At 40.5% G+C, this 24,121-nt stretch overlaps 1 protein-coding gene across 1 annotated transcript in view; it reads left to right on the forward strand.

Moving 5' to 3' along the window:
- LOC146970890 (peptidase inhibitor 15-A-like) overlaps window positions 1-21,266 on the forward strand; it is a 194,555-nt gene extending 173,289 nt beyond the window's left edge. The window contains exons 3-5 of the mRNA XM_085804857.1: window positions 19,327-19,459; window positions 20,155-20,270; window positions 21,101-21,266. Coding sequence (XP_085660983.1) covers window positions 19,327-19,459; window positions 20,155-20,270; window positions 21,101-21,236 — 385 coding nt within the window. The 3' untranslated portion in view covers window positions 21,237-21,266. The remainder of the gene's footprint in view (window positions 1-19,326; window positions 19,460-20,154; window positions 20,271-21,100) is intronic.
- The last annotated feature ends 2,855 nt before the right edge of the window (window positions 21,267-24,121 follow it).

Genomic DNA, 24,121 nt, shown 5'->3' on the forward strand with positions numbered 1-24,121 from the left:
GCACACGTGGTACACTATCGAAGACACTGGTTATTGCAGTTAATGGTTAAGAACTGAGGTATCCCAGCAGGTACACTTTATTTTAATGTTCTTATTACACTGTATCAAAGTGTAACAACGGTGTATTAACACAACTGTTACATAGACTAAGTTGTGTAACAGCATACATGTTCCAAGACTCAAGAGGCAGGAGGAAGATTGATGGAAAAGGTTGCCCAGGCAACATGGGTTGTGGTTTCACCCATTTTTCTTGCAGATGTACCCCTTCCCCAAAGAGAGAGGCCACTTTGACCAGGTATTGTAACAAGCATTTCTTATTACAAGTGTAACAAGGACCTGTAAGTACACCAAAATACACTATGTATTTACAATGTAGGTACATGCTATTACATGCAGTTACATAGGTAATTACACTGTAATTAATTAGGTAACTACACAGGAACAAGGACCCCTTAAAATAAAGTGCCTGAGATACATTTCTCCACTCACAAGGGCTCATCTTATCAATTGCATTAAAGAGAGTGTGTGTACAGGAACAAGAAACAACAATCTCATTAAGAATTGTTCCACTCACAATAAAAGGCTCATCTATTCAATGTGCGTGTACATGCGTGAGTGTACATTTCACAGAACAATCTCAAGAATTTTTCCACTCATAAAAAGGCTGTCTATTCAATGTGCGTGTACATGTGAGTGTGTACATTTCACAGAACAATCAAGAAACAATCTGATAAACACTCATATCTTAACAATGAACATTAACAAGGTTTCCCACGTTTCTCTCACATTTCAAAGTTTGTACCTGAGGATCCTGTTTCTCAAGCCATGAATTCTTGCAGAGGCTTGCTCTGCTTTGACTTCCATCACAACTCTCTGAATGAACTCAAATGAGTATTTCATGGCATCCGGATATTCCAGGTTAACAGAGTATATGACACCCATTAGCATTGCAAAACCTTGTGTGATGTCTCTCAGGTTGTGGAGAACAATGGTCTCCTCAACCACAATGGCGATGCTGAAAATGTTGTCTGGAATGGCCCCTTGTACACTGCCTTCGCAGGCAATCAGCAGGCCCAGCTGTACACCTCTGATCGCATCATCAAGCATATCAGTATGTGCCTTGAAAAGAAAAGAAATAGAGTAAGACCATTTTCATAATTTACAACACACTATGTATAGGGAAGAGAGAAGGAGTGAAACAGGAAGTAAAGGAGGATGAGGTAGACAAGGGGAAATGAAGAGGGAAGCAGGGATAGTAAGAGGGAGAAAAGGAGATAGACAAGGAGAAGAGGGGGAAAGAGGGGAGGAGAAGGGAGATAAAAGGTAGACAATGAGAGGAAGAGAATAAGAGAGGAAAGCAGAAGAGGAAGAAAGAGAAGACAGGGAGTGAAGGAGAAAGAAATAGACAAGAGGAAATGTCAAAGAGGGGAGGTGAATTAGATTGCTCCAGGAGGAAGGAAAGGATGAGAGGAGGGGGTAGAGAAGGACAGGGGGGAGCAGAGGAGTCAGAAGAGAAGGAGAGGAGGGAGAGAATGAGGAGGAGGAGGAGAAAGGGATATAGAAGAGGAAGAGAAAAAAGTATTACAATGGGGAGGATGAGGAGGAAAGTGTAGAGGGGTAGAGGAGAGGGGGGAGAGAATGATGAGGAGAAGGAGAGAATGATGAAGGGGAGGAGGTAAAGAGGGAGGGGCAAGCAGAGGTGTAGGAAGAGAGTGAGGAGAAGAGAAAGGAGGACGAGGGAGGAAAGAGAGGGGAGATAATGATGAAGGGAAGGAAGAGGGAGAGAAAGTGAGAAGTATTAGGATTAGCACAGGAGGAGAGGAGAAGGAGAGAATGATGAAGGGGAGGAGGAAGAAGGGGTGGTAAAGAGGCAGGGATTAAAGGATGGAGAGAAATAGAGGGGGTTAGACAAGAAATGGAGAGGTGAATTAGAAAGAGGAGGAGAAGGGAGGGGAGGTAGAGAAGGGGGAGAGGCAAAGAAGAAAGGGAAGCAGGTGGTGAGGATGAGGGGAAAGATGAGTCAGACAGTGAGTAAAGGAGGAAAAGGAGATGAGGGAGAGAAAAGGGTAGAGAATGAGGGGAAGATAAGAAAGCAGAAGAGGAAGAAAGAGGGAAGTAGTGAGACAGAGTGAAGAAGAAACAAATAGACAAGGGGAAATGTAGAAGAGGGGAGGTGAATTAGAAAGAGAGAGAAGGAGGTAGAAAATAAGAAAAGGGGAAAGCAGCGAGGGAGAGGATGAGGGGAGGAAAGGGAGAAAGAGTGAGACAGGGGTTAAAGGAGGAAGAGATAGAGGGAGGGTAGACAAAGGGAAATGAAGAAGGGAGGTGAATTAGAAAGGAAGAGAAGGTAGAGAATGAGAGGAGGCAAAGAAGAAAGGGAAGCAGATGGTGAGGTTGAGGGGAAAGAGGAGTCAGACAGTGAGTAAAGGAGGAAAAGATGAGGATATAGGAAGAGAAGGAGATTAGGCATTGCATAAATTATTCTTACATCACACATCCTGATGACATTAGAACAATCTTCACCAGAGATGAAGTATGGAAGGCCAAGCAGAGCCGCCGCTCTTCTTCTTCCATTTGTGTCCTACAAGACAAAGAAACACGCAGTAAGATGAAAATGTTAACAAAAATTGTCTCTTTATAGTCATCTGCTCTTCAACTTACATCTTTTTCCAGGCACTCCAAAAGCCTCTGGAGTGACGGCTTCTTTCCAGTCCTGGTGGCTGCTCTGTAAACCGTCAACAGTCTTGGCACAAGTCCATCCAAGCCTGTGAAAAACTTATCCAGGAGGTCTTCAGTGACGATACGCTTGAATTCAGCTCTAATCTGAGGAGACAGTCAGAAAATATTGATCAACATTATTGACATAACATAGGAGGTAGAGGAAAGGGTAGAAGAGGGGAGAAGGGACAGAAGGAAGAAGAGAAGAAAAGGGGGAAGCAGAGGAGGGAGAAGGACAAGGGGAGAATGAGAAAGAGGTAGAGAATAAAAAAAAGAGTAACATTTCTTGGGATTACCTGTCTCTCCTCAAACAGCGCTGGCCACCGGGAAATGACCTCTGTGATGAGTGGCTGATCTCCAACGATCTCTCTTCTGCGGTGGGAAAACGTGGCAGCCATAAGCTCTTCCAACAGATGGTGATCTGGGTCTTTCTTCCGAATTTCAGCCTTCATTTGCTCACACTTTTCCTCCATGTTTTCAGGACACTGTCCTTCTGGTGCATCCGGGCAGTAATTCACCTCACCCTTCTTTGACTTCTTGAGCCGTTTTCCCTTTAAGCCTTCTCCTTTGCGCTTGTTTATGACGACCTCTTGGCATCCTGCTGCACTCAACTTTTGCCGGTAGTTGCCGAGCTTAAACTTCAGGCTGTGAAACCATGAATACCATCCTTGTTTGGACCCGGGCTCTCGCAGACAGGGATGCTTCTCCACCAATGCTTTGGCTACATTTTCATAGTGAGCCCTCTCAGGATAAGCACTTGTCTTCACCATGCTGTCTGCAAGTGTGTCAAGAATATCAGTCTTCACACTTTTTGAAATCACCATCACAGTTTCATCCTTTGAGTATCTATTGTTAGCTTCTCTCAGTTGAAGCTCTACATCATGGGAGAACTGTGGAATCGGGAAGGGCTCAGGCCATTCGACAGAATCTCCACTACTGGGGGAGGGGAGACTGCCTGTATCCAGTGTGGAATCTGAAGAGTCATCAGTTAAGAACAATACTTTTAAAGTTGCCCGCTCTGGAGGAAGGTCTTTGATGTTCGTTAGGTTGCACAACTGATTATTAAAATCAGGGTCCTCAAACTGCAAAATAAATCCCCCTCTGAGAGAAAGGTTGGCTCGTAAGATGAGGTATAACTCCTGGACACTAGCGGGAATGCCTTCAACTGACAGACGTCTGATGTCATTTTCTGAAACGATGACACGCAGCAGCATTGTAGACACTTATCTGAAAATGGAAAAACATGCACTTTAGGTAAGGATATCCACTATAAATTATAATCACTCCTCACACACCTGTCCATAAATTGTCCTTGTACAGACTGTCAATATAATGCACGATCTGATATCACCAAGTAATTAACAGCCCAGGATCAATGTCACAGTTGTTCGTCCAGGAGCACTGTTATAACCAACCAATCAGGGGTCATTTGTGCGTTGTGATGTCATGACAGTGCGACGTGAAAAATTCAAATTCAAACCGCCCTTTTGTGCGTTAGCCTGCCTCCTTTTTTGTAGCCTGCCTTCATTTCACCAAAAAGGTAAGAGCATTTCCAAATTCTAGACTTTTGATTGTTTTTAAAACATTTGTGAGAAAAAAAGGCTTGATGAGCAAGTAGGCTTATGTTTTCGCACAGTGTTTAGTAAGGTAGGTAATTTGCTAACAACTAGCAACTAGCAACTAGCCAATTGTTAGCCTAAGTAATACTTTTGCTTTGGTTGTACTAGCTGTATATGTGACTAATAAAGTACCTTTACCTTTAAAACATTTGCCAGAAAAAAAGTCTTAATAAGCAGGTAGGTGAATGTTTTCAGTGTTGGATAAGGTAGCTAGTTTGCTAACAACTAGCAACTAGCCGATTGTTAGCCTAACTGTTAAAACTAGCCAGAACAGTGAACAGTGGGTGAACTGTGCAGTTATTGCCTTGGGAAATATTCAGAATTAGTTCATAATATTTCTGAACAGGATGTGTTGTACATAGCTTTGTAAACTGTTAGCAGGGAAACAGGCTAATGTAAATAATAGCCTAGCTGTTACTAGGTAATTCATCAATAGCTAACTGTAGCTTAGGCTACTCACCTCAATTTTGACAGAGAATGATGGCAACAGGCTAATCCAGACCAGGCCGATAACCCCACACATTTTGCTTATCTGTGCTATCAAAATTTTAACCCAGGAGCAATATAGTATCACATTTATCCAGGACCATTGTTCATCACCAGTCCAGGACAGTCAGTCTCACTTTCCACTCATTGTTAATCCAGGACTGATACAGCATCACATTCATCCTGGACTGTTGTTACAATATCTTTAGTCCAGGACAGTCATCATCTTGACGTGGACTTCTTCTCCATCAGTCCAGGACTGATACAGCATCACATTCATCCTGGACTGTTGTTACAAGATCTTTAGTCCAGGACAGTCATCATCTTGATTTGGACTTCTTCTTCATCAGTCCAGGACTGATACAGCATCACATTCATCCTGGACTGTTGTTACAAGATCTTTAGTCCAGGACAGTCATCATCTTGATTTGGACTTCTTCTTTATCAGTCCAGGACTGATACAGCATGACATTCATCCTGGACTGTTGTTACTTACCTTTCGTCAGAGTCTATGGTGTCAGTGTTCATCCAACAGCAATAGTATCACATTTATCCAGGACCACTGTTCATCACCAGTCCAGGACAGTCAGTCTCACTTTCCACTCATTGTTAATCCAGGACTGATACAGCATCACATTCATCCTGGACTGTTGTTACAAGATCTTTAGTCCAGGACAGTCATCATCTTGACGTGGACTGTTCTTCATCAGTCCAGGACTGATACAGCATCACATTCATCCTGGACTGTTGTTACAAGATCTTTAGTCCAGGACAGTCATCATCTTGATTTGGACTTCTTCTTTATCAGTCCAGGACTGATACAGCATCACATTCATCCTGGACTGTTGTTACAAGATCTTTAGTTTATTTTTCAGCAGTAGCGCCGTGGCTGCTCGCATCTGGGTGAAACTTTGGATGGGGGGGGGGGGGCGCGATCGTGTCAAGCCGGGCAGGAAGTCAAACCACGAGAGAATCCGGTCAATTTTCAAAATAAAACACATTCGGAACAGCGGCCCCTCGGAAGGAATTTTTGGACTGGCAGACCATCGGAATGGGGGTCGCCCCGCATGGAAAACAACCTGTCATTGTGTTGAGCTGTTGCAGACAAGACAAGCATTTCATAGAAACTTACCCCAATTAAGCTTCGGAACACGTTTGGAGACATATTTTCCCCCTTGATGCGTCGCTTGATCTCATCAGGTGTGATGATGTACATCTTTTTTTTGGACCCTGTGATTGCTAATCGGCCAGGGACAGTTATATTGGGATCTTTAGTTTCCAGCCTCTCGTCTTCCACCTCCTCTTTCATCTGCTCTTCTTGCCTGACTGGGTTGACCTCTGCTTTCACCTCCTCTTCCACCTCCTCTTTCACCTGCTCCTCTTGCCTGACTGGGTCGACCTCTTCTTTCACCTCCTCTTCCACCTTTTCTATCTCAATAGTGACCTGCAGCTCTGCAGAAGATTTCACAAACACAACAGCAAGAAAGCACCAAGAAAAGTGTGACGAAAACAGTCATATCTCTCTCTCTCTCTCTCTCTCTCTCTCTCTCTTTTTTTTAATAAAACACTCGCTGGTGGCGCTGTGTGAAATGCATTGAATCGGCGCTGATGTTGGGTTTTTTTCTTTACTTTGTGGAGTTCTCCAACTCCGATTTCAGTCGGACTAAGGCGTTTACATGCACTTCAGTTGTCCAGTTATAGTCGGATTAAGGCAATAATTCGTTTTTTTCAAGTGTCATGTAAACGTACTGATTGACTCATTCTCCACATTCAAATCCCATCTGAAAACCCACCTTTTTAAACAGGCCTACTCCCTCTAAACTCTCTTTGCCCCCCCCACCCCTGCATCTTTCATTTTTGAAGATCACAGATTTGTTTGTTTTTTTAGTGATTTACTATTTACTTACTGATATTGTTATTTTTTGCTTTGTAAGGTGACCATGAGTGCCATGAAAGGCGCCTCCAAATAAAATGTATTATTATATTATTATTATTATTATTATTATTAGTCCAGTTCCATATTTGCTTGTTGACTAAAACGGTGCTCACCACATGTGATTGACAAACGAATCTGAATTTCTCAAGTTGTTCATAAAAATACAAGGAAATTAATAAAAATACAAAGAAATATATTTTTTAAAATTACTTACGTGCACAGTAATCACACAAACGACACTTCTTTCGTGAACAGTGGCTGTGTCTGAAAGCACCACAGCCACTGCATTGGACCTTAAAAGTTAATTAAAAAATAGTTAATAGAAAAATTCAATTATAAATCAAATTAATGATAGATTTACACTTAAAATAATATCAAGATTGGATGATTATCATTCCCACATGGTATAAGTAGAAAAGCAAGCAAAAGTCAGAGAGTGGAGACCTCCACCAAGGCAAAACAAATTCCATGTAATGTAAAATGTAATGGTGCACATGAAAACAAATTATATATTATATTTTGATTTTCTCCACATTACTTTGTCCTCAACTTGAAAATAAATAAATAAATAAAATGAATGTCTGTTACATATGCATTTTACATAGTCCCAAGAAGAATTACACCCATAATTGCTAACATGGTACTGTATACTGTATACTACACCTTGTTTCCAGCGTGAAATGGTTGCAAGCAGTCGCTGCACTTCTGTGTTCTGTCTACAGATGAAATTAGTAGAGGTTACATAAAATAATGCAAATATTCAATGCCTATGTCATTTCTTAAGGAAAGCCTTTACATTCTCCATAGAACATTGAAATATCTGCTTATTTGGGGGATGATCTGTTTCAGTTTTCCAGCATGCTTTTTGAGAACTGACTTCAGAGGGCTTTTAGAGGGGCAATCTGAAGTTTAGGAACCTGAGAACCTCAATCACCATTTAAAAATATATATATTCAAATAACACCAAGTCTCTCTTCGCAGTGGAATTTTCTGTCCACAAACTCAGAACAACAGATGCAATGACTATGATCAAACACAACTTTTACACTTGTACAACTATATTGAGTGTTAGGTAAATTAAGTTTTAAGTTGAGTCTAAAAATAAATTAACAACAAAAATAAATAATTTTCCATTAATATAACAAACTGTATGCTACTACTTTGCAAATTAATCTGAGTATGTTGTATACCTGTGGAAAGGAAAAGATCCTGGCACAGCTGTGCTCTCAATTCCGGTATGGGGCCAAAATCTGGAACACAGCCCTGCTGAAGAGCATCCCCTTTGAGTATTGCTTGGGCGTACTGATGAATGAAAAACAAATTTGCCTACATGTTAGATACCTTTTTTACCACCTTTTTTTTAAAGCCATCACGGCACTGAGTTGCAAGTGTTAATTGGCAACATTTTGTAATGTGTACTGTATGCAAATTTTGATGGTGTTTGAAATGTCCAACAGTGGCATCAAACAGTTGATTGAGACATGGTGTTAGATAAGCTAAAGCCCACTGTTTAAACAAACTAATGCAAACTTTCAATCAGAATTTCAATCAAAATAGGACACCTCGTAGTCCAGACACCCAGAGGTTGCAGTTTCAATGTTTGAATATTCAGGCAGATAAAGCATTGCTAGCATTTAGCTTTTAGGTTTTGAGTATGCACTGGGAATGTGATGAGGTTTCAAAAGAAAGGCTGTATAAACAAAACAACTGACTTATAGCAACAATACAAAAAAAGAATACCATGATCACATGTACTCCGCAGGAATGCCCATCCGTTTGTTTGGGATGTTTTATGGGCACAAGGGTCCAGGGGCCATGACAGCCGGTTGGAGTGCACCCCATACATTGGACGTGGAGCATCCCATGGAATGTCCATAGTTTTCTAATGTATTTCAATGGGACTAAATTGCTTTGAAAACGACATTTCAATTGGCATGGCCGAAACAGGTAGTGCATCCCCAAAAAATCCACTGTTAACATTCAAATTCACTAGAGCTAGAGCATGCAAAAGAATTGGTTTTGTCAAGAGCTGGGGGTGTGCTCTATTTGACCCACAGTTTCCTGTAGTATAGTGATTATCAGGTACAACATGGGTAGCCACAATTGTAAAGAAAATCACCTCCAGTTGTGCAAAATACTTGCCGCCCTCTCCTCAGACTCCCCAAAGGAGTTCATGTACATCACTCTTCTCCCTACTATATCTGCATACTAGAAGAGAGAAAATTGTTTTAGCAGTACAGATGCTTTGAGGAGGAAATACTTTGTCAGACTGTTAATTGTTAAACTATTGGGAGTGGGACTGATTTGCATGGATAAATGAAAATATGGATATACAGTATATTACATAGTTCATCAACTTACAAAAAGGGTCCAGTGGTTGTTGTTTTCCAGGAAGGCCCCCACCACATTTCCTTTGAAAATGTTTTTCTAACATAAGATAGAACATAAAAGATTAGATGATTTCACATTAAAAAAGATCAGACCCACTTTGAGTGTGAAAATGTAAATTTGAATGTACTGTACCTTCAAAAAGTATGCATTTCTGGCTCTTGAGGAACCTTCCAGGATTTTCCCCAGTGTTTGTGAAACCAGCTGGACAGTTCCTGGACAGCTCTGTGTCAAACAAAAGTATTATTGAAATTGCATTAAGCATAAAAACTATAAAATCAAATGTAATATTCACTTGATAATTATTGACAATAAAGTGTGTCAATACCTTACACTGGAGGGAAATCAGCGCGTCTATTGCCTGTTGAAGAAGCATATGGGTCAACTACTGTACATTTTCTGCACTCACCCATAATAATGATGAATCTAGCAGCCAAAAACATTGCTAAAACACTCTTATTTACTGAGGAATTTCAGTGATTGTAGTTCCACATACTGTAGAATGTAATATTGATTCTAGTAGTAGTAGTAGTAGTAGTAGTAGTAGTGATTTTAACTTTCATTTAAATAAAACAAACAAAAAACTGTATAGGCTAGCATCTATATTTACATTAAGACACTGGTAGTCAAATGAAAATTAGTTAGAACCTCATCAGAAATGTCCGCATCCTCATACAGGCTCTTTAACGTGGAGACGTAAATTGTGTGGACGCCACACATTCCCACTAGATAGTCTAAGAAAAAGGGAGAAGGATATGGGTATTATCAGAAAAGCACTCTGCATAATAGTTTGTGAAACACCTGAAACATTTCATTACACACTCGGTCATACTCACCTGGCATCTTCTAGGCCTACACAACCACACAACTCTTGGGGGGGGACGGACAAAAAAACAAACAAAAAACATCAAGTTATTAAAACTACTACCCTCATTGTATCTCGGACAAAATCATAACAACAGGGAAAATTACATTTCAGACCAAATGACAATTCAGGAATACAAGATATAATATTCTAATAACAATAAACCATAGCTATAAGGCTGTGATTGTCCTGGGCTAATAATATATGACAGTCCGCAACAGTCCGGATAAAAGTAGTGCTATGGTGATCCTAGATTAAAGTGCAGGATTAAGTGCAGGAGTCCTGGACTAAAGATAGCCTAGTAGGCCTAAGCAAAAACAGTCCTGGATGAATGTGATATTGTATCAGTATGATTGAAACTTAATGAGAGGAGAGTGAGACTGTGATTGCCATGGACTGATGAAGAACAGTCCACGTCAAGATGATGACTGTCCTGGACTAAAGATATTGTAACAACAGTCCAGGATGAATGTGATGCTGTATCAGTCCTGGACTGATGGAGAACAGTCCACATCAAGATGATGACTGTCCTGGACTAAAGATATTGTAACAACAGTCCAGGATGAATGTGATGCTGTATCAGTCCTGGACTGATGGAGAACAGTCCACATCAAGATGATGACTGTCCTGGACTAAAGATCTTGTAACAACAGTCCAGGATGAATGTGATGCTGTATCAGTCCTGGACTGATGAAGAAGAAGTCCAAATCAAGATGATGACTGTCCTGGACTAAAGATCTTGTAACAACAGTCCAGGATGAATGTGATGCTGTATCAGTCCTGGACTGATGAAGAAGAAGTCCACATCAAGATGATGACTGTCCTGGACTAAAGATCTTGTAACAACAGTCCAGGATGAATGTGATGCTGTATCAGTCCTGGACTGATGAAGAACAGTCCACGTCAAGATGATGACTGTCCTGGACTAAAGATATTGTAACAACAGTCCAGGATGAATGTGATGCTGTATCAGTCCTTGATTAACAATGAGTGGAAAGTGAGACTGACTGTCCTGGACTGGTGATGAACAATGGTCCTGGATAAATGTGATACTATATTGCTCCTGGATTAAAATTTTGATAGCACAGATAAGCAAAATTTGTGGGGTTATCGGCCTGGTCTGGATTAGCCTGTTACCATCATTCTCTGTCAAAATTGAGGTGAGTAGCCTAAGCTACAGTTAGCTATTGATGAATTACCTAGTAACAGTTAGGGGTGGGCAAAAATATACGTTATACCGCGATACGATATCGATATTCAATATTTAAATATCGATTTTTTTTTTTTTTCAAAAAAAAAAAAAAATTCAAAAAAAAATTTTTTTTTTTCAATTTTTTTTTCAAATAATAAATCATGTTTCAGACCTAAATCCAATTGAAATATGTTGTTGTAACTTGCACTTGTATAAAATGGCATGGATAATTTGATTTACATTGTTTTGACTCAGTTTGTCCCATGAATTATCACTATCGTCTGATGTACATACAACTCGGATTTTAAGATGCATAATGCCTTTTACATTTTTCAGTGAACTATGTAGAATATCGTAGAATATCGCAATATATCGCGATATATCGCAAAATTTGGATATCGCAATATCGTATTGTATCGTGACTCAAGTATCGTGATGCGTATCGTATCGTGAGGTCCTTGGCAATACCCACCCCTAGTAACAGCTAGGCTATTATTTACATTAGCCTGTTTCCCTGCTAACAGTTTACAAAGCTACGTACAACACATCCTGTTCATAAATATTATGAACTAATTCTGAATATTTCCCAAGGCAATAACTGCACAGTTCACCCACTGTTCACTGTTCTGGCTAGTTTTAACAGTTAGGCTAACAATCGGCTAGTTGCTAGTTGTTAGCAAACTAGCTACCTTATCCAACACTGAAAACATTCACCTACCTGCTTATTAAGACTTTTTTTCTGGCAAATGTTTTAAAACCAAGCAAAAGTATTACTTAGGCTAACAATTGGCTAGTTGCTAGTTGTTAGCAAATTAGCTACCTTACTAAACACTGTGCGAAAACATAAGCCTACTTGCTCATCAAGCCTTTTTTTCTCACAAATGTTTTAAAAACAATCAAAAGTCTAGAATTTGGAAATGCTCTTACCTTTTTGGTGAAATGAAGGCAGGCTACAAAAAAGGAGGCAGGCTAACGCACAAAAGGGCGGTTTGAATTTGAATTTTTCACGTCGCACTGTCATGACATCACAACGCACAAATGACCCCTGATTGGTTGGTTATAACAGTGCTCCTGGACGAACAACTGTGACATTGATCCTGGGCTGTTAATTACTTGGTGATATCAGATCGTGCCAATAGCACAAAGAATTTCTGCCAGTGCTGTTAAAGAAAAGCAATAGATGTAACAGGTCTGCGTAGTAAAAGAGGCAGAGAAGGAGGTAATTGAGGAGATCACAATTAAGAGGTAAGGAGGCAGAGAAGGGAAAGAAGATGATGAGTTAGACAAGAAGCAAAATAGGAAGAAAAGGAGAGGAGGAAGTGCTGAGGGAGAAGCAGAGGATTAGGAAGAGAATGAGGAGAAGGGAGTGAATAAGGAGACAGAATGGTGAAGGAAGAGGTAGAGAAAGAGAGAAGTATTAAAATTAGGTGAGGAGGAAGTGGGAAGCAGAGGAGGTAGAAATGAACATGAGGAAGGAAAGGATGAGAGGAGGGGTAAAGAAGGACAGGGGGAAGCAGAGGAGTCAGAAGAGGGAGAGAATGAGGAGGAGAGAATGATGAAGGGAAAGAAGAGGAGGAGAGAATGATGAAGGGAAAGAAGAGGAGGAGAAAGGGAGATAGAAGAAGAGGAAGAGAAAGTGAAAAGTATTAGGATTAGCACAGGAGGAGAGAATGAGGAGGAGGAGAGAATGATGAAGGGGGGAGGAAAAGAGGAGGTGAAAAGGGAGGGGGCAAGCAGAGGAGGAGGGAGAGAAGAGAAGGAGAAAATGAAGCAGAAGAGGAAAAGAAAGTGAGAAGTAGGATTCACACAGGAAGGAGAGGGGAGAGAATGAAGGGAAAAAAGAGGGAGGAGGAAAATGAAGCAGAAGAGAAAGTGAAAAGTATTAGGATTAGCACAGGAGGAGAGAATGAGGAGGAGAGAATGATGAAGGAGGAGGTAAAGAGAGGGTATAGAAAGAGGGGACAAGCAGAGGAGGCAGAAGAGGAAAAGAAAGTGTGAAGTAGGAGGTAGAGAAGAATGAAATAAGAAATGTTAAAGTGGCACAGTTTTTCAAAATTGTTCAGTGTTTAATTACTTACAGCAGGCTTATCTCAATAAGAAGGTCTTGGGAGTGACCAGGAGGCAGCCCTGAACGAAGTAGGACACCAGTGGGACGTGGTCGTTCAGATCTTCTGGTTTCACGAGCAGGTAGACAGGAGGACTTTTCTTTACCAGCTGGTAACTCCGCAGATGCTCCACATGGTACGCTGTAAAGGCTTCAATTACAAAGCAAACTTGACAATCCAACACAATGCATATTTCCAGAATTCTCCCAAAGTCCGGTAGGCCGCTTGTACTCCCAGCAGAGAGAATCATCCCCTTTGAATATTTTGTGCCATGTTGAAAGATATGTGGGGTCAGTCCTACTACCTCAACATGTCCACATTTTTTCAAGATGGCTTCTCTGATAGCAGCATCCAGAACTTCGAGGCTCACATCAGACACTTTTGCAGTCTCTATGTCAGGCTTAAAAATGCTTGGCATTTCCAGGTAATGTGCCAACATGAGCTGGTGTCTTGAGGCAAGGGTGAGTAGAATGTTTTTAAAGTTGTTGGCATCCCGCACAACCTTTTTAAAGAAAGAATGTTTCGCTTCAAACCGAATTGTCCAACACTCTGTTGGAGGTCCAAACATTTGGATAAGATGTGAATAATGCTCCACGAAATGATGTTTAGGGAGCAATTTGTTTTGAGGGAAAACTGTCTGCAGCAACTGCCTGTGGTCAGATGTTTTTGCTTGTAAATAACAAAGTGAGTCTGGAGTGAAATATGGAGTCGACAATAACTCAACCAAGTCTTTGAGCTCGAGGACTAATTCCCATGTTTGATCACCTTCTGGAATACGGTGACCGATGATGAGGGGAAGGAAACGCACAAGACTCCAGTTTTCATGTCCGTTACCGCCTAGTGTCTTATTCCGCTGGAAAGTTGCTGGAATTTTCTGAGGGCGGTTTGTCTTGTCAGAGAACTTAAAAGGAAAACTTTCTATTTCACGATTCAGTTCGTCCAAAGTGAAATATTTCTTGGAAATAAAATCCGCAAGGCACAGACTTAACTCTCTGGGTACAATGCCTTCCAGCACGTCATGTAGAAAATCAGGAGGAAAGCCTTGGCATGCATGGAAACCTGACAATCTGTTAAGAGGACATTCTTTTTTCACACCATCTACAGACACAAGATCACTCTGCTTCAACACATTTAAAGCTTCATTATACAATTCTGGAGTCCGTAAAATAAACTTACCACTTCTAACATCACAAGTCTGTATTTCTTCACGACTACACAGACAAAACCTACAAAATTTTTCCACATTAAAGGACTCCTGGAAACCACCCAAGGCGTGTGCAGCCAGGTTATCTGCAGCCACATATAAAATGGTTCCTTTCACATAACAACCAAGTTTCTCAACAAACACACCAACTGTTTCTAGATAATGGATGTCTTTTATCAGTGGCTCCAAAACACTATTATACCCATAAATCTTTATGTGTTCTGTCTTGCAGAGTAAAGCTAGGTAAATTGATGACAGTAATGACTTGTATTTTTTTGGCAAATTGGCAAGGATCCAATATACACCGCAGACTTTGTGCTTTTTTCTGGACGTGCCCAAGGGATTACATATTTCAAAATCGTCAATGTACAAAGTTATGCATAAACTAATATCCTGAGAGAGAATCTGATTTTTTTTAAAGTAATCACCATCCAGACATGTACAGTAATGTCCAGGTTGTTCAGCTGGTCTGTTTACCCTTATCTCATTCAATACTTCATCTCTTTTTAGAAGTTCAGAAAGCAATTTTAGAATAGGGACATAAACAACAGTATGTAACTTTTTTTGTCTACTCAATACATATTCAACAGGTTCTATGACAGTAAAGTTACATCTATAAAATGCCTGCCTTTTATATTCTGTACCTAGAGACCCCTCTCTTGAAAGTAAACAAAGTGGGTTGATGCTCTGTAATGCTTCAGTCAATGATGCTGTTAATTCCTCAGATGTGCAGTTATGCTCCTTTAAAATATTTTCAACTTTCTGTATAGTTATTTGTCCTGCACATTCACCAATATCAAATAAGTTGTCAACAATTTCTTGAATTGCTGACTGTGACACATGAAGGACTGCTTGCAGGCGAAGTAAAAGGGATGCAATCCGCCGTTGAATGGAATTCTGCACAGGTCGAAATTCTGATTCAGACAATTCTGATGACACAGAATTATTTAAGTCTCCCTCATCATTTACAAAGGGTTGACTCTGACATTTTACAACAAGGTTCGGTTTGAAATGGTCAAACTCACCATTTTGATGATATCGACTCCTGTGGGCAGTAAAAGTCGAAACAATGCTCGACTTAAATGAGCACCCCTCAAACGGACAGGTCACAGTCTCTCGCGCTCTCAAATGTGTCTTTAAATGAAGAAAGTATTGTTTGACATTGGTTGGAGCGGAAAAGGTACAAAGCTCACAGCGTAATTTGGCAACTTTTGATCCCTTTTTATGCTCGTTGAGATGTTTTGCAAAATCCACATGGGACTGGAGCACAGTTAGACAGCTGGGGTAAATGCAGCTCAAGCCCTGTCTCGTCGGTCCATGTCGGTTTTTGTAGTGACTGACGATGGTTTTCTGGCTATAGGTGTCAAACCTGCAGAATTTACAGCTCCACTTCATGAAAGACAACAATTGGATGAACAGCAGCACCTAAAAACAAAACAAAAAAAACACACCATACTTTAGACTGATATAAAAAAAACATTAATCATGTTAAAATGGAAACATGAGCAAAAACACTTGATTTCACATTCGTGTTAGTATGACTGAAAAGTGTGTGTGGAAAATGTGTAACAGTGCAATGCAATCTACACATGTAATAAAAGGTAGGCTAGACAATTTTATTTGTATAGCCCATTTACAGTTCTCAAAGGGCTTTACATGGCATCCTAAAAACATCCCCTGCCCTTAGACCCTCACATTGACTGAAAACTCCTGAAAACTCCAGGAAAACCCTTTTAACAGGGTAAAATAGGAAAAACCTCAGGGTGAGCAACAGAGGAGGGATCCCTCACCCAGGACGGGCAGACATGCAATAGCTGTTGTATACAGACAAGAAAACAGTTGAGATTGCCTGAAAAAAAAAAAATATTCTGCCAGATACCAGAATAAACTGCCAGTGCCAACAATGACACGTTTCATTTAATTGATTACACAAAGCAGGAGAGAGCACACAGCCACTAAATACAGTTTAGACAACAATCTGTCTTTGTAATGAGTGACAATGGTTTTTTGCCTGTATGTGTCAAAACTGCAAAACTTACAGCTCCACTTCATGGAAGACAATTGGATGAACAGCAGCACCTAAAAAAAAAACACAAACATACTTTAGACCATATGATATAAAAAACAGTCATGTTAAATGGAAACATAGCAAGAACACTTGATTTCACATTTGTGATAGTATGACTGAAAAGTGTGAAAAGTCAAGGCAATTTTATTTGTATGTATATGTAATTTTTATATTGTATATATACACAAACAGTTTGTCTCAAAGGGCTTTACATGGCATCGTAACAACATCCTCTGTCCTTAGACCCTCACATCCACTGAGGAAAAACCCTTTTAACAGGGAAAAATTGGAGAAACCTCAGGGTGAGCAACAGAGGAGGGATCCCTCACCCAGGACGGACAGACGTGCAATAGATGTTACAGACAAGACAAAACAGTTTAGATTGCCTGTAAAAAAGTCAAGCCACCATTTAACTGAATGTTACTACCGCCTTCATAAATATTCACCAACTGCTTTCATGTCCGTCACCGCAGCCTATTGAGTTTCAGCAGGTTTCCCTCCGTAAATAAAGTTTCTCAAAAAAAAAAAAAGGTTTCCCTCCGCATGGCAAAGTCACGTTTGTGACCGCAGCCTACACCTCCGCTAATGGCAGAAAAAAAAAGAAAAACGCTCGCGGGCCACGACTAATTACTGACACGGAGCCTCGTGAAGCCGTTAACTCGACAACAAAACACCAGTTTCAAACAAACCTGTTACTGAGCACAATGAACATGCTTCTAACTCTTGCTAACTACTACTGAAAGTTTAAAAAGTATTGTTTTCGCGTTTTCGCCACCATTAAACTGACTGCCGCCTTCAAAAAACATTCACCTTCGTGTCCGTCACCGGAGCCTGTTCAGTTTCAGCAGGTTTCCCTCCGCATGGCAAAGTCACGTTTGTGACCGCAGCCTACACCTCTGCTAATGGCGGAGGAAAAAAGCGCTAATGGCGGACGGACGCGGGCCACGACTAATTACTGACACAGAGCCTCGTGAAGCCGTTAACTCGACAACAAAACACCAGTTTCAAACAAACCTGTTACCGAGCACAATGAACATGCTTCTAACTCTTGCTAACTACTACTGAAAGTTTAAAAAGTATTGTTTTCGCCACCATTAAACTGACTGCCGCCTTCAAAAAACATTCACCTTCGTGTCCGTCACCGGAGCCTGTTCAGTTTCAGCAGGTTTCCCTCCGCATGGCAAAGTCACGTTTGTGACCGCAGCCTACACCTCTGCTAATGGCGGAGGAAAAAAAGCGCTAATGGCGGACGGACGCGGGCCACGACTAATTACTGACACAGAGCCTCGTGAAGCCGTTAACTCGACAAACGTTCACGTTACAAACAAAGCAGCAATTTCAAACAAAACTTTTACCGAGTATGAACATGCTTCTAATGCCATAAGTTAACGTACAACTCTTGCTAACGTCATATTGTTAGTAACAATACTATGAAAGAAAATTAACCAACATTACTCCCAGCAAATGTTAGAACACTTGCAATTATACTATCCATAGCCAATTTACAATCATATTGAGTTTTTAAAAAAGACAAATGCAAACACTTACACAAATTCAGTGGGCAGTCGACGCTGGCCTCCTCGCCTCCTCGCCTGCTCCCCGCCGATTTCTGCCACCTGCAGCTCGTTGAGAAATGAGATCCGAGGAGCCTGCCGCGTCCTGAACTTGCTGATAAAAAGTAGTCCTCCGCCACTTCTCTTTAACCGTCCTCTATCTGCTCGACAACAAGTGTTCCTCTTCTTCAGTTAATTGGCAGCTGCAACCGGGTGGAGCTCTCTAAGTATTTTAAAAGATCTTACATAATAATTCATAATCTTTATAAAAATCAAGACGAAATTTCAAGCACTGTTTTTTACGGCGCATTAATATTGCTAACTCATTAAGGGTCACGCTCAGTTCATGAGAGATTCAGTTACTGTTGGTAAAACCCAAAACTCATCTTGTCAAGTTAGGTTGACACATTGAAATTTCCATTTCATTGAACTGGCTTAAGCCCTTAAGTTGGGGTAGCAATAACTCATTAAATTAAGTTTAAATTCCTAAACTCATTATATTGAGTTGATTTAAATTATAGAAACAAGGCAGGATAACTTATTGGGCTGGTTACTTTTTACAGTGTAGCCTACTCACTCTCGTTTATAATGATTATTGAATTATAACGTAATAATAGCCTAATTATCTCGGCTGCTGTCCAGTCCGGTAATAACGGGTTTCTGTGGGCGTGGAGCCTAAACTACGTAATATCCAGGTAGAACAACTGTAAAACACTGGAGTTGATAACAAACAGGCCTAGAAAAAATAAAAATCCAGTGAACAGCGACGTCGACTCTTGACATGAGAGCAGCACACGTGTCCAGATGCGTCACTTTCAGCTGTAGGCAGAAGTGTGTGCTGTAGGTGCAACAAGCGGTGCTGTAACATCACTCAGTCTACCCCCCCAACCACATCCAATCAAGACCCCAACACAACATAATATGAAGAAGGACTAACACTACTAAAAATTAAATCTTATTTTTTCCACTTAGAGAACTGTTTGCGACTGGAAACAATGTAATTACACGTGACGGTCTGGGAGACCGCTGTGGCGTTTTAAGGGGGATTAGAATGTTGGCGGTTCTAGTGTTAACCAAGGCGGCGGCCAACCATGCATCCATCTCTCCATCCATGATGTACCTGCATGATGTTTTGCCTATTGTTTTTGTGCCTATTGTCATAGTTTGTGTACCCACTGTGCTGTCACTACAGGTATCAATCCATCCTGCAGCTGGTCAAACCTTGGTATGATGAGGTCAATGACTATGTGTTCCCCTACCCCCGCTTCTGTAATCCCAGCTGCCCCCTGCTCTGTTACGGGCCCATGTGTACACACTACACACAGGTGAGAGAAATGTGTGTGTTCCAAATGTGTGCACTACTACTACTACTACTACTACCATGAGTAAGTGAGTTTACTTACAACTGCTATGGAGCAGGCTAGTTCTGCAACATTAGTTACCATGGTTACTCAGTTGGTAATTACCTAATACAAAATAATGGAAAAGGATTTCCCAGAATTCCAGAAACTGCCTTGATCTGGCTGCAGTAGGGTCCTGGTCTGATAATCCTGACCCTAGTTAGCTTCTGTTCATTAATTGAGAGGTTCACATGTCATTTCCAGATACACTTCAATGTTTCCAGTATGTATGAGACAACACAATTACTACTACTATAGTGAGCCTTCTGATCGGCAGATTTCCGGAAGTGAGTAATTGTTGACAATAGATATGTAAGAACATCATTATACACAAGTAATCCTCAAATTTAATGTCCAAACAACTGAAGATAAAACATACCAAAACACCAACTTTAAGTGTCTGATTGATTAAACTAAGAATCAGGAAACAGTGACAACACAGGAGAAGATGAAAGTATCCTACCTCTGAGCTACGATGCTAATTTTTGAGGGCAAACTCAGCCGACACTGGGCAAAAGGGAGTTTTCTTTTATCAGTCATAGTCATGGGGATGAGAGGAGGGAGACCAGAAAACAGGCCAGAATGTCAATCTCATGGTGTGTGGTTGCTGTGTGTCTCAGATGGTGTGGGCCTCCACCAACAGAGTGGGCTGTGCGGTGCAGACCTGCTACAACATGTTTGTGTGGGGAGCAATGTGGACTGAGGCCACCTTTCTCGTCTGCAACTACTCACCCAAGTAAGTTGAACCTTTGAGTGTCAGGACAGTCATCAGGTCCAGTAATGTTGTTTCCGCTTGTGGTGTGAAGATTTGCTTAATTTCAGAATCAATGTATGACCATACCCCGCCTCTCGCCCAAAGTCAGCTGAGATAGGCTCCAGCTCACCCGTGACCCTAGTGCAGGATAAGCGGTATAGAAAATGAATGAATGACTGAATGTATGACCATGGCACATATTGTATTGATTGATTTATTCGTCCATTTGACAAAACATAAACATATACACAAACAAATCAGAATTTCATGATCAATATGGGCAAAAGGGCGAAGGCAGAAGCAGCTTATTAATGCCTACCCTATTTACAGGAAGAAAGATTACAACAACAAAACAAAACAAAATTTGTAAGAAGATTACACTCGAGGAGTAGAGTAAGTAAGGTGAATAGTATCAAGACAAAACAAGCAGAACCATAATTTAATAATAATACTTAACTTACTTTATCCTAGTGTTAAATATGTATTCAATACATTGATTTTAAACATCCCTTTAAATTGGGTACTAGTTGTACATGATTTTAATTCATTGTCAAGGCTATTCCATAATTTTACTCCAATAACAGAAATGCATTTGCCTTTAGTATGTGTCCTATGTGTACATACACATTGTAAAGGTGGTCTCAAAGCCAGCCTGAACCAATCAGAGCAGAGCTGAACAACACTGTCTATTACTCTGTCATTAACTCTGTCTGTGCTCCTCTTCATGAGGACCAGATATGCATAGCATGTCTAATTGATATTGTGAGAATGATTCCACATTGTAGATGATGCTGTGTCTGTTTCCTGTGCAGAGGAAACTGGATTGGAGAGGCTCCGTACAGAGTGGGCATTCCCTGCTCCGCCTGTCCCTCTAGCTACGGAGGAGCCTGCAGCAACAACATGTGCTTTCCTACTGTGCAGTCCAACTACATGTACTGGTTCAAATAACAAGGGGAAATGATGTATGATGCTGTGTTTATTCACCCTTTATTTTATGCATAAAAAATTACACATTTATAGTTTTAATGTTTGTTTGACGAGAAAAACCTTCCAGAGTGTTCTAGAGTCACATACTGTATACACTTGTATGCTAAGATAATTGATTTATGTATGAGTTTACAGTGTAACTGACCACTCTACATGGCAACCATTATTGGTACAGCCATATTTTGAGCCCTATTTGATGTGTTGATCCATAAGAAGATTTATTTGTGGTTTTAAGAACTAAAAACCATCAACCACCAGCTCTTAGTGAGCCAATCAGGAAAGAGGATCTGAGCCTTTCTTATGATTTGATAGCCAATGAAAATGGGCAGTTTTCATAAACACACCTTGCTGGTTGAATAGTGGGTCAGGTGAACAAGCTGAGAGCAGTGTTTTTTTGTGACATCACAAAGTCACAGGATCAAAATCTATAGAACCTGATCTATAATAACACTACACATGGACATCGTCAACCTTTGTACTGTATGGAGCTTTTATTCAAGCATCTACCTTTATACTATGGAGCTAAATATCTACCTTAAGACTGCATGGGGCTTTAATAGAAACATCTACCTTTATACTGTATGGAGCTTTAATGGAAACATCTACCTTTGTACTGTATGGAGCTAAACACCTACATACTGTATGGAGCTTTAATGGAAACATCTACCTTTATACTGTATGGAGCATGGTGCTGAGGCTGTAGTGAGATGTTGCTCTTGTTAATATTTGGTGTTGATCCTCATTTACTAACATTTAATTAAAAAAAATTAGAATGCCCTCATTTGCATTGACACAGTATGTAAAAATTTCAGTTTGTGTATATACACAATACAATGAAGACACTAAATAGAGGTGAACATACACATTTTAGTATAATAGTTAATGCATTCCTACTCTGTTTTTAATTAACCTCTGTACAGTCAGAGTACATGTATTATTTTCTCTGTTTTTATTGTATTTTTTAAATTAGAAAGTGGCATGAATAAACTGACATTAACAGAAAATAAATTAACCACTTCTACTCATTGTCTATTCATTGCTTGTGTTGTTTGTTTCATACATTCCAGATTGTTACGATTTTGGGACAGATAATACTGTAGTCAATTACTGCAGTCAGGTGTAAATAAATGCACGTAAAAGGAAGGACACAAAAATGCGATGATGATGTAATGATTCCAAGTATTCCCAAAGGGAGCCTTCACTTGACGTTTAAAGAAGCTCTTATGTGTGAGGTTGTGATGTTTTGATTGAATTATGAACATTATCATCGTAATACCACTTGATTAAAGTTACTATGGAGAATTGCTGCTTCTAGGGATGTCCCGATACCACAACTGTGCAGCCACATTAGTTTGTTTGAATGTTAAAGGAGTCATCACCCGGAAATCGCATTTTTCCTTGTTAAAACATGTACAGGTAATACTCAGAAAATTAGAATATCGTGAAAAAGTTCATTTATTTAAGTAATTCAACTTAAAAGGTGAAATAAATATATTATTTAGACTCATAACATGCATTGCAAGATATTTCAAGCTTTCATTTGTTAGAATTTTGATTATTATGGCTTACAGCTTATGAAAACCCCAAAATCAGAGTCTCAAAAAATTAGAATATCGTGAAAAAGTTCAATGTTGTAGCTCAAATTGTCACAGCCTCGTCAGCCAATTAATCCAAAACACCTGCAAAGGGTTCCTGAGCCTTTAAAAGTTCTCTGTCTGGTTCAGTACAGTTCGCAATCATGGGGAAGACAACTGACCTGACAGCTGTTCAGAGAGCCATCATTGACACCCTCCGTAAGGAAGGAAAGTCTCAAAAGGTGATAGCAAAAGAGGTTGGCTGTTCCCAGAGTGCTGTGTCAAAGCACATTAACAGAAAGTTTAGTGGAAGGGCAAAGTGTGGAAGGAAAAAGTGCACGAGCAGCAGGGATGACCGGCACCTGGAGAGGATCGTCAGGAAAACGCCATTCAAATGTGTGGGGGAAATTCACAAGGAGTGGACTGAGGCAGGTGTGAATGCATCAAGAGAAACCACACGCAGACGAATCCTGGATATGGGTTTCAAGTGTCGTATTCCTCAGGTCAAGCCACTCCTGAACAAAAAACAACACCAGAAACGTCTTACCTGGGCCAAAGAAAAAAAGAACTGGTCTGTTGATCAGTGGTCCAAAGTCCTCTTTTCTGATGAGAGCAAATTCAGCATCTCATTTGGAAATAAAGGTCCCAGAGTCTGGAGGAAGAAAGGAGAGACCCACAACCCAAAATGCTTGAAGTCCAGTGTGAAGTTTCCACAGTCTGTTATGGTTTGGGGTGCCCTGTCATCTTCTGGTGTTGGTTCACTGGGCTTTATAAAGTCCAGAGTCAACGCAGCCGTCTATCAAGAAATTTTAGAGCACTTCATGCTTCCTTCGGCAGATCAGCTCTTTGGAGATGCTGATTTCATTTTCCAACAGGACTTGGCACCTGCTCATTCGGCTAAAAGTACCAAAGCCTGGTTCAATGACCATGGGATTACTGTGCTTGATTGGCCAGCAAACTCACCTGACCTCAACCCCATCGAAAATGTATGGGCCATCGTCAAGAGGAAGATGAGAAACATGAGACCGAGCAATGCAAAAGAGCTGAAGGCCGCTATTGAAGCATCCTGGTCTTCCATAACACCTGAGCAGTGCCACAGGCTGATATCATCCATGCCACGCCGCATTGAAGCAGTAATTCAGGCAAATGGGGGCCCAACCAAGTACTGAGTACACAAAATGATTATACTTTTCTGATGGCTGACATTTCATTTATTTAAACTCATTTTTCTGTTTATTTCATGTGATATTCTAATTTTTTGAGACTCTGATT

Source organism: Trachurus japonicus, chromosome 17, assembly GCF_045865225.1.
Source record: "Trachurus japonicus isolate A0001 chromosome 17, Traja_1.0".
NCBI classification, from domain to species: Eukaryota; Metazoa; Chordata; class Actinopteri; order Carangiformes; family Carangidae; genus Trachurus; species Trachurus japonicus.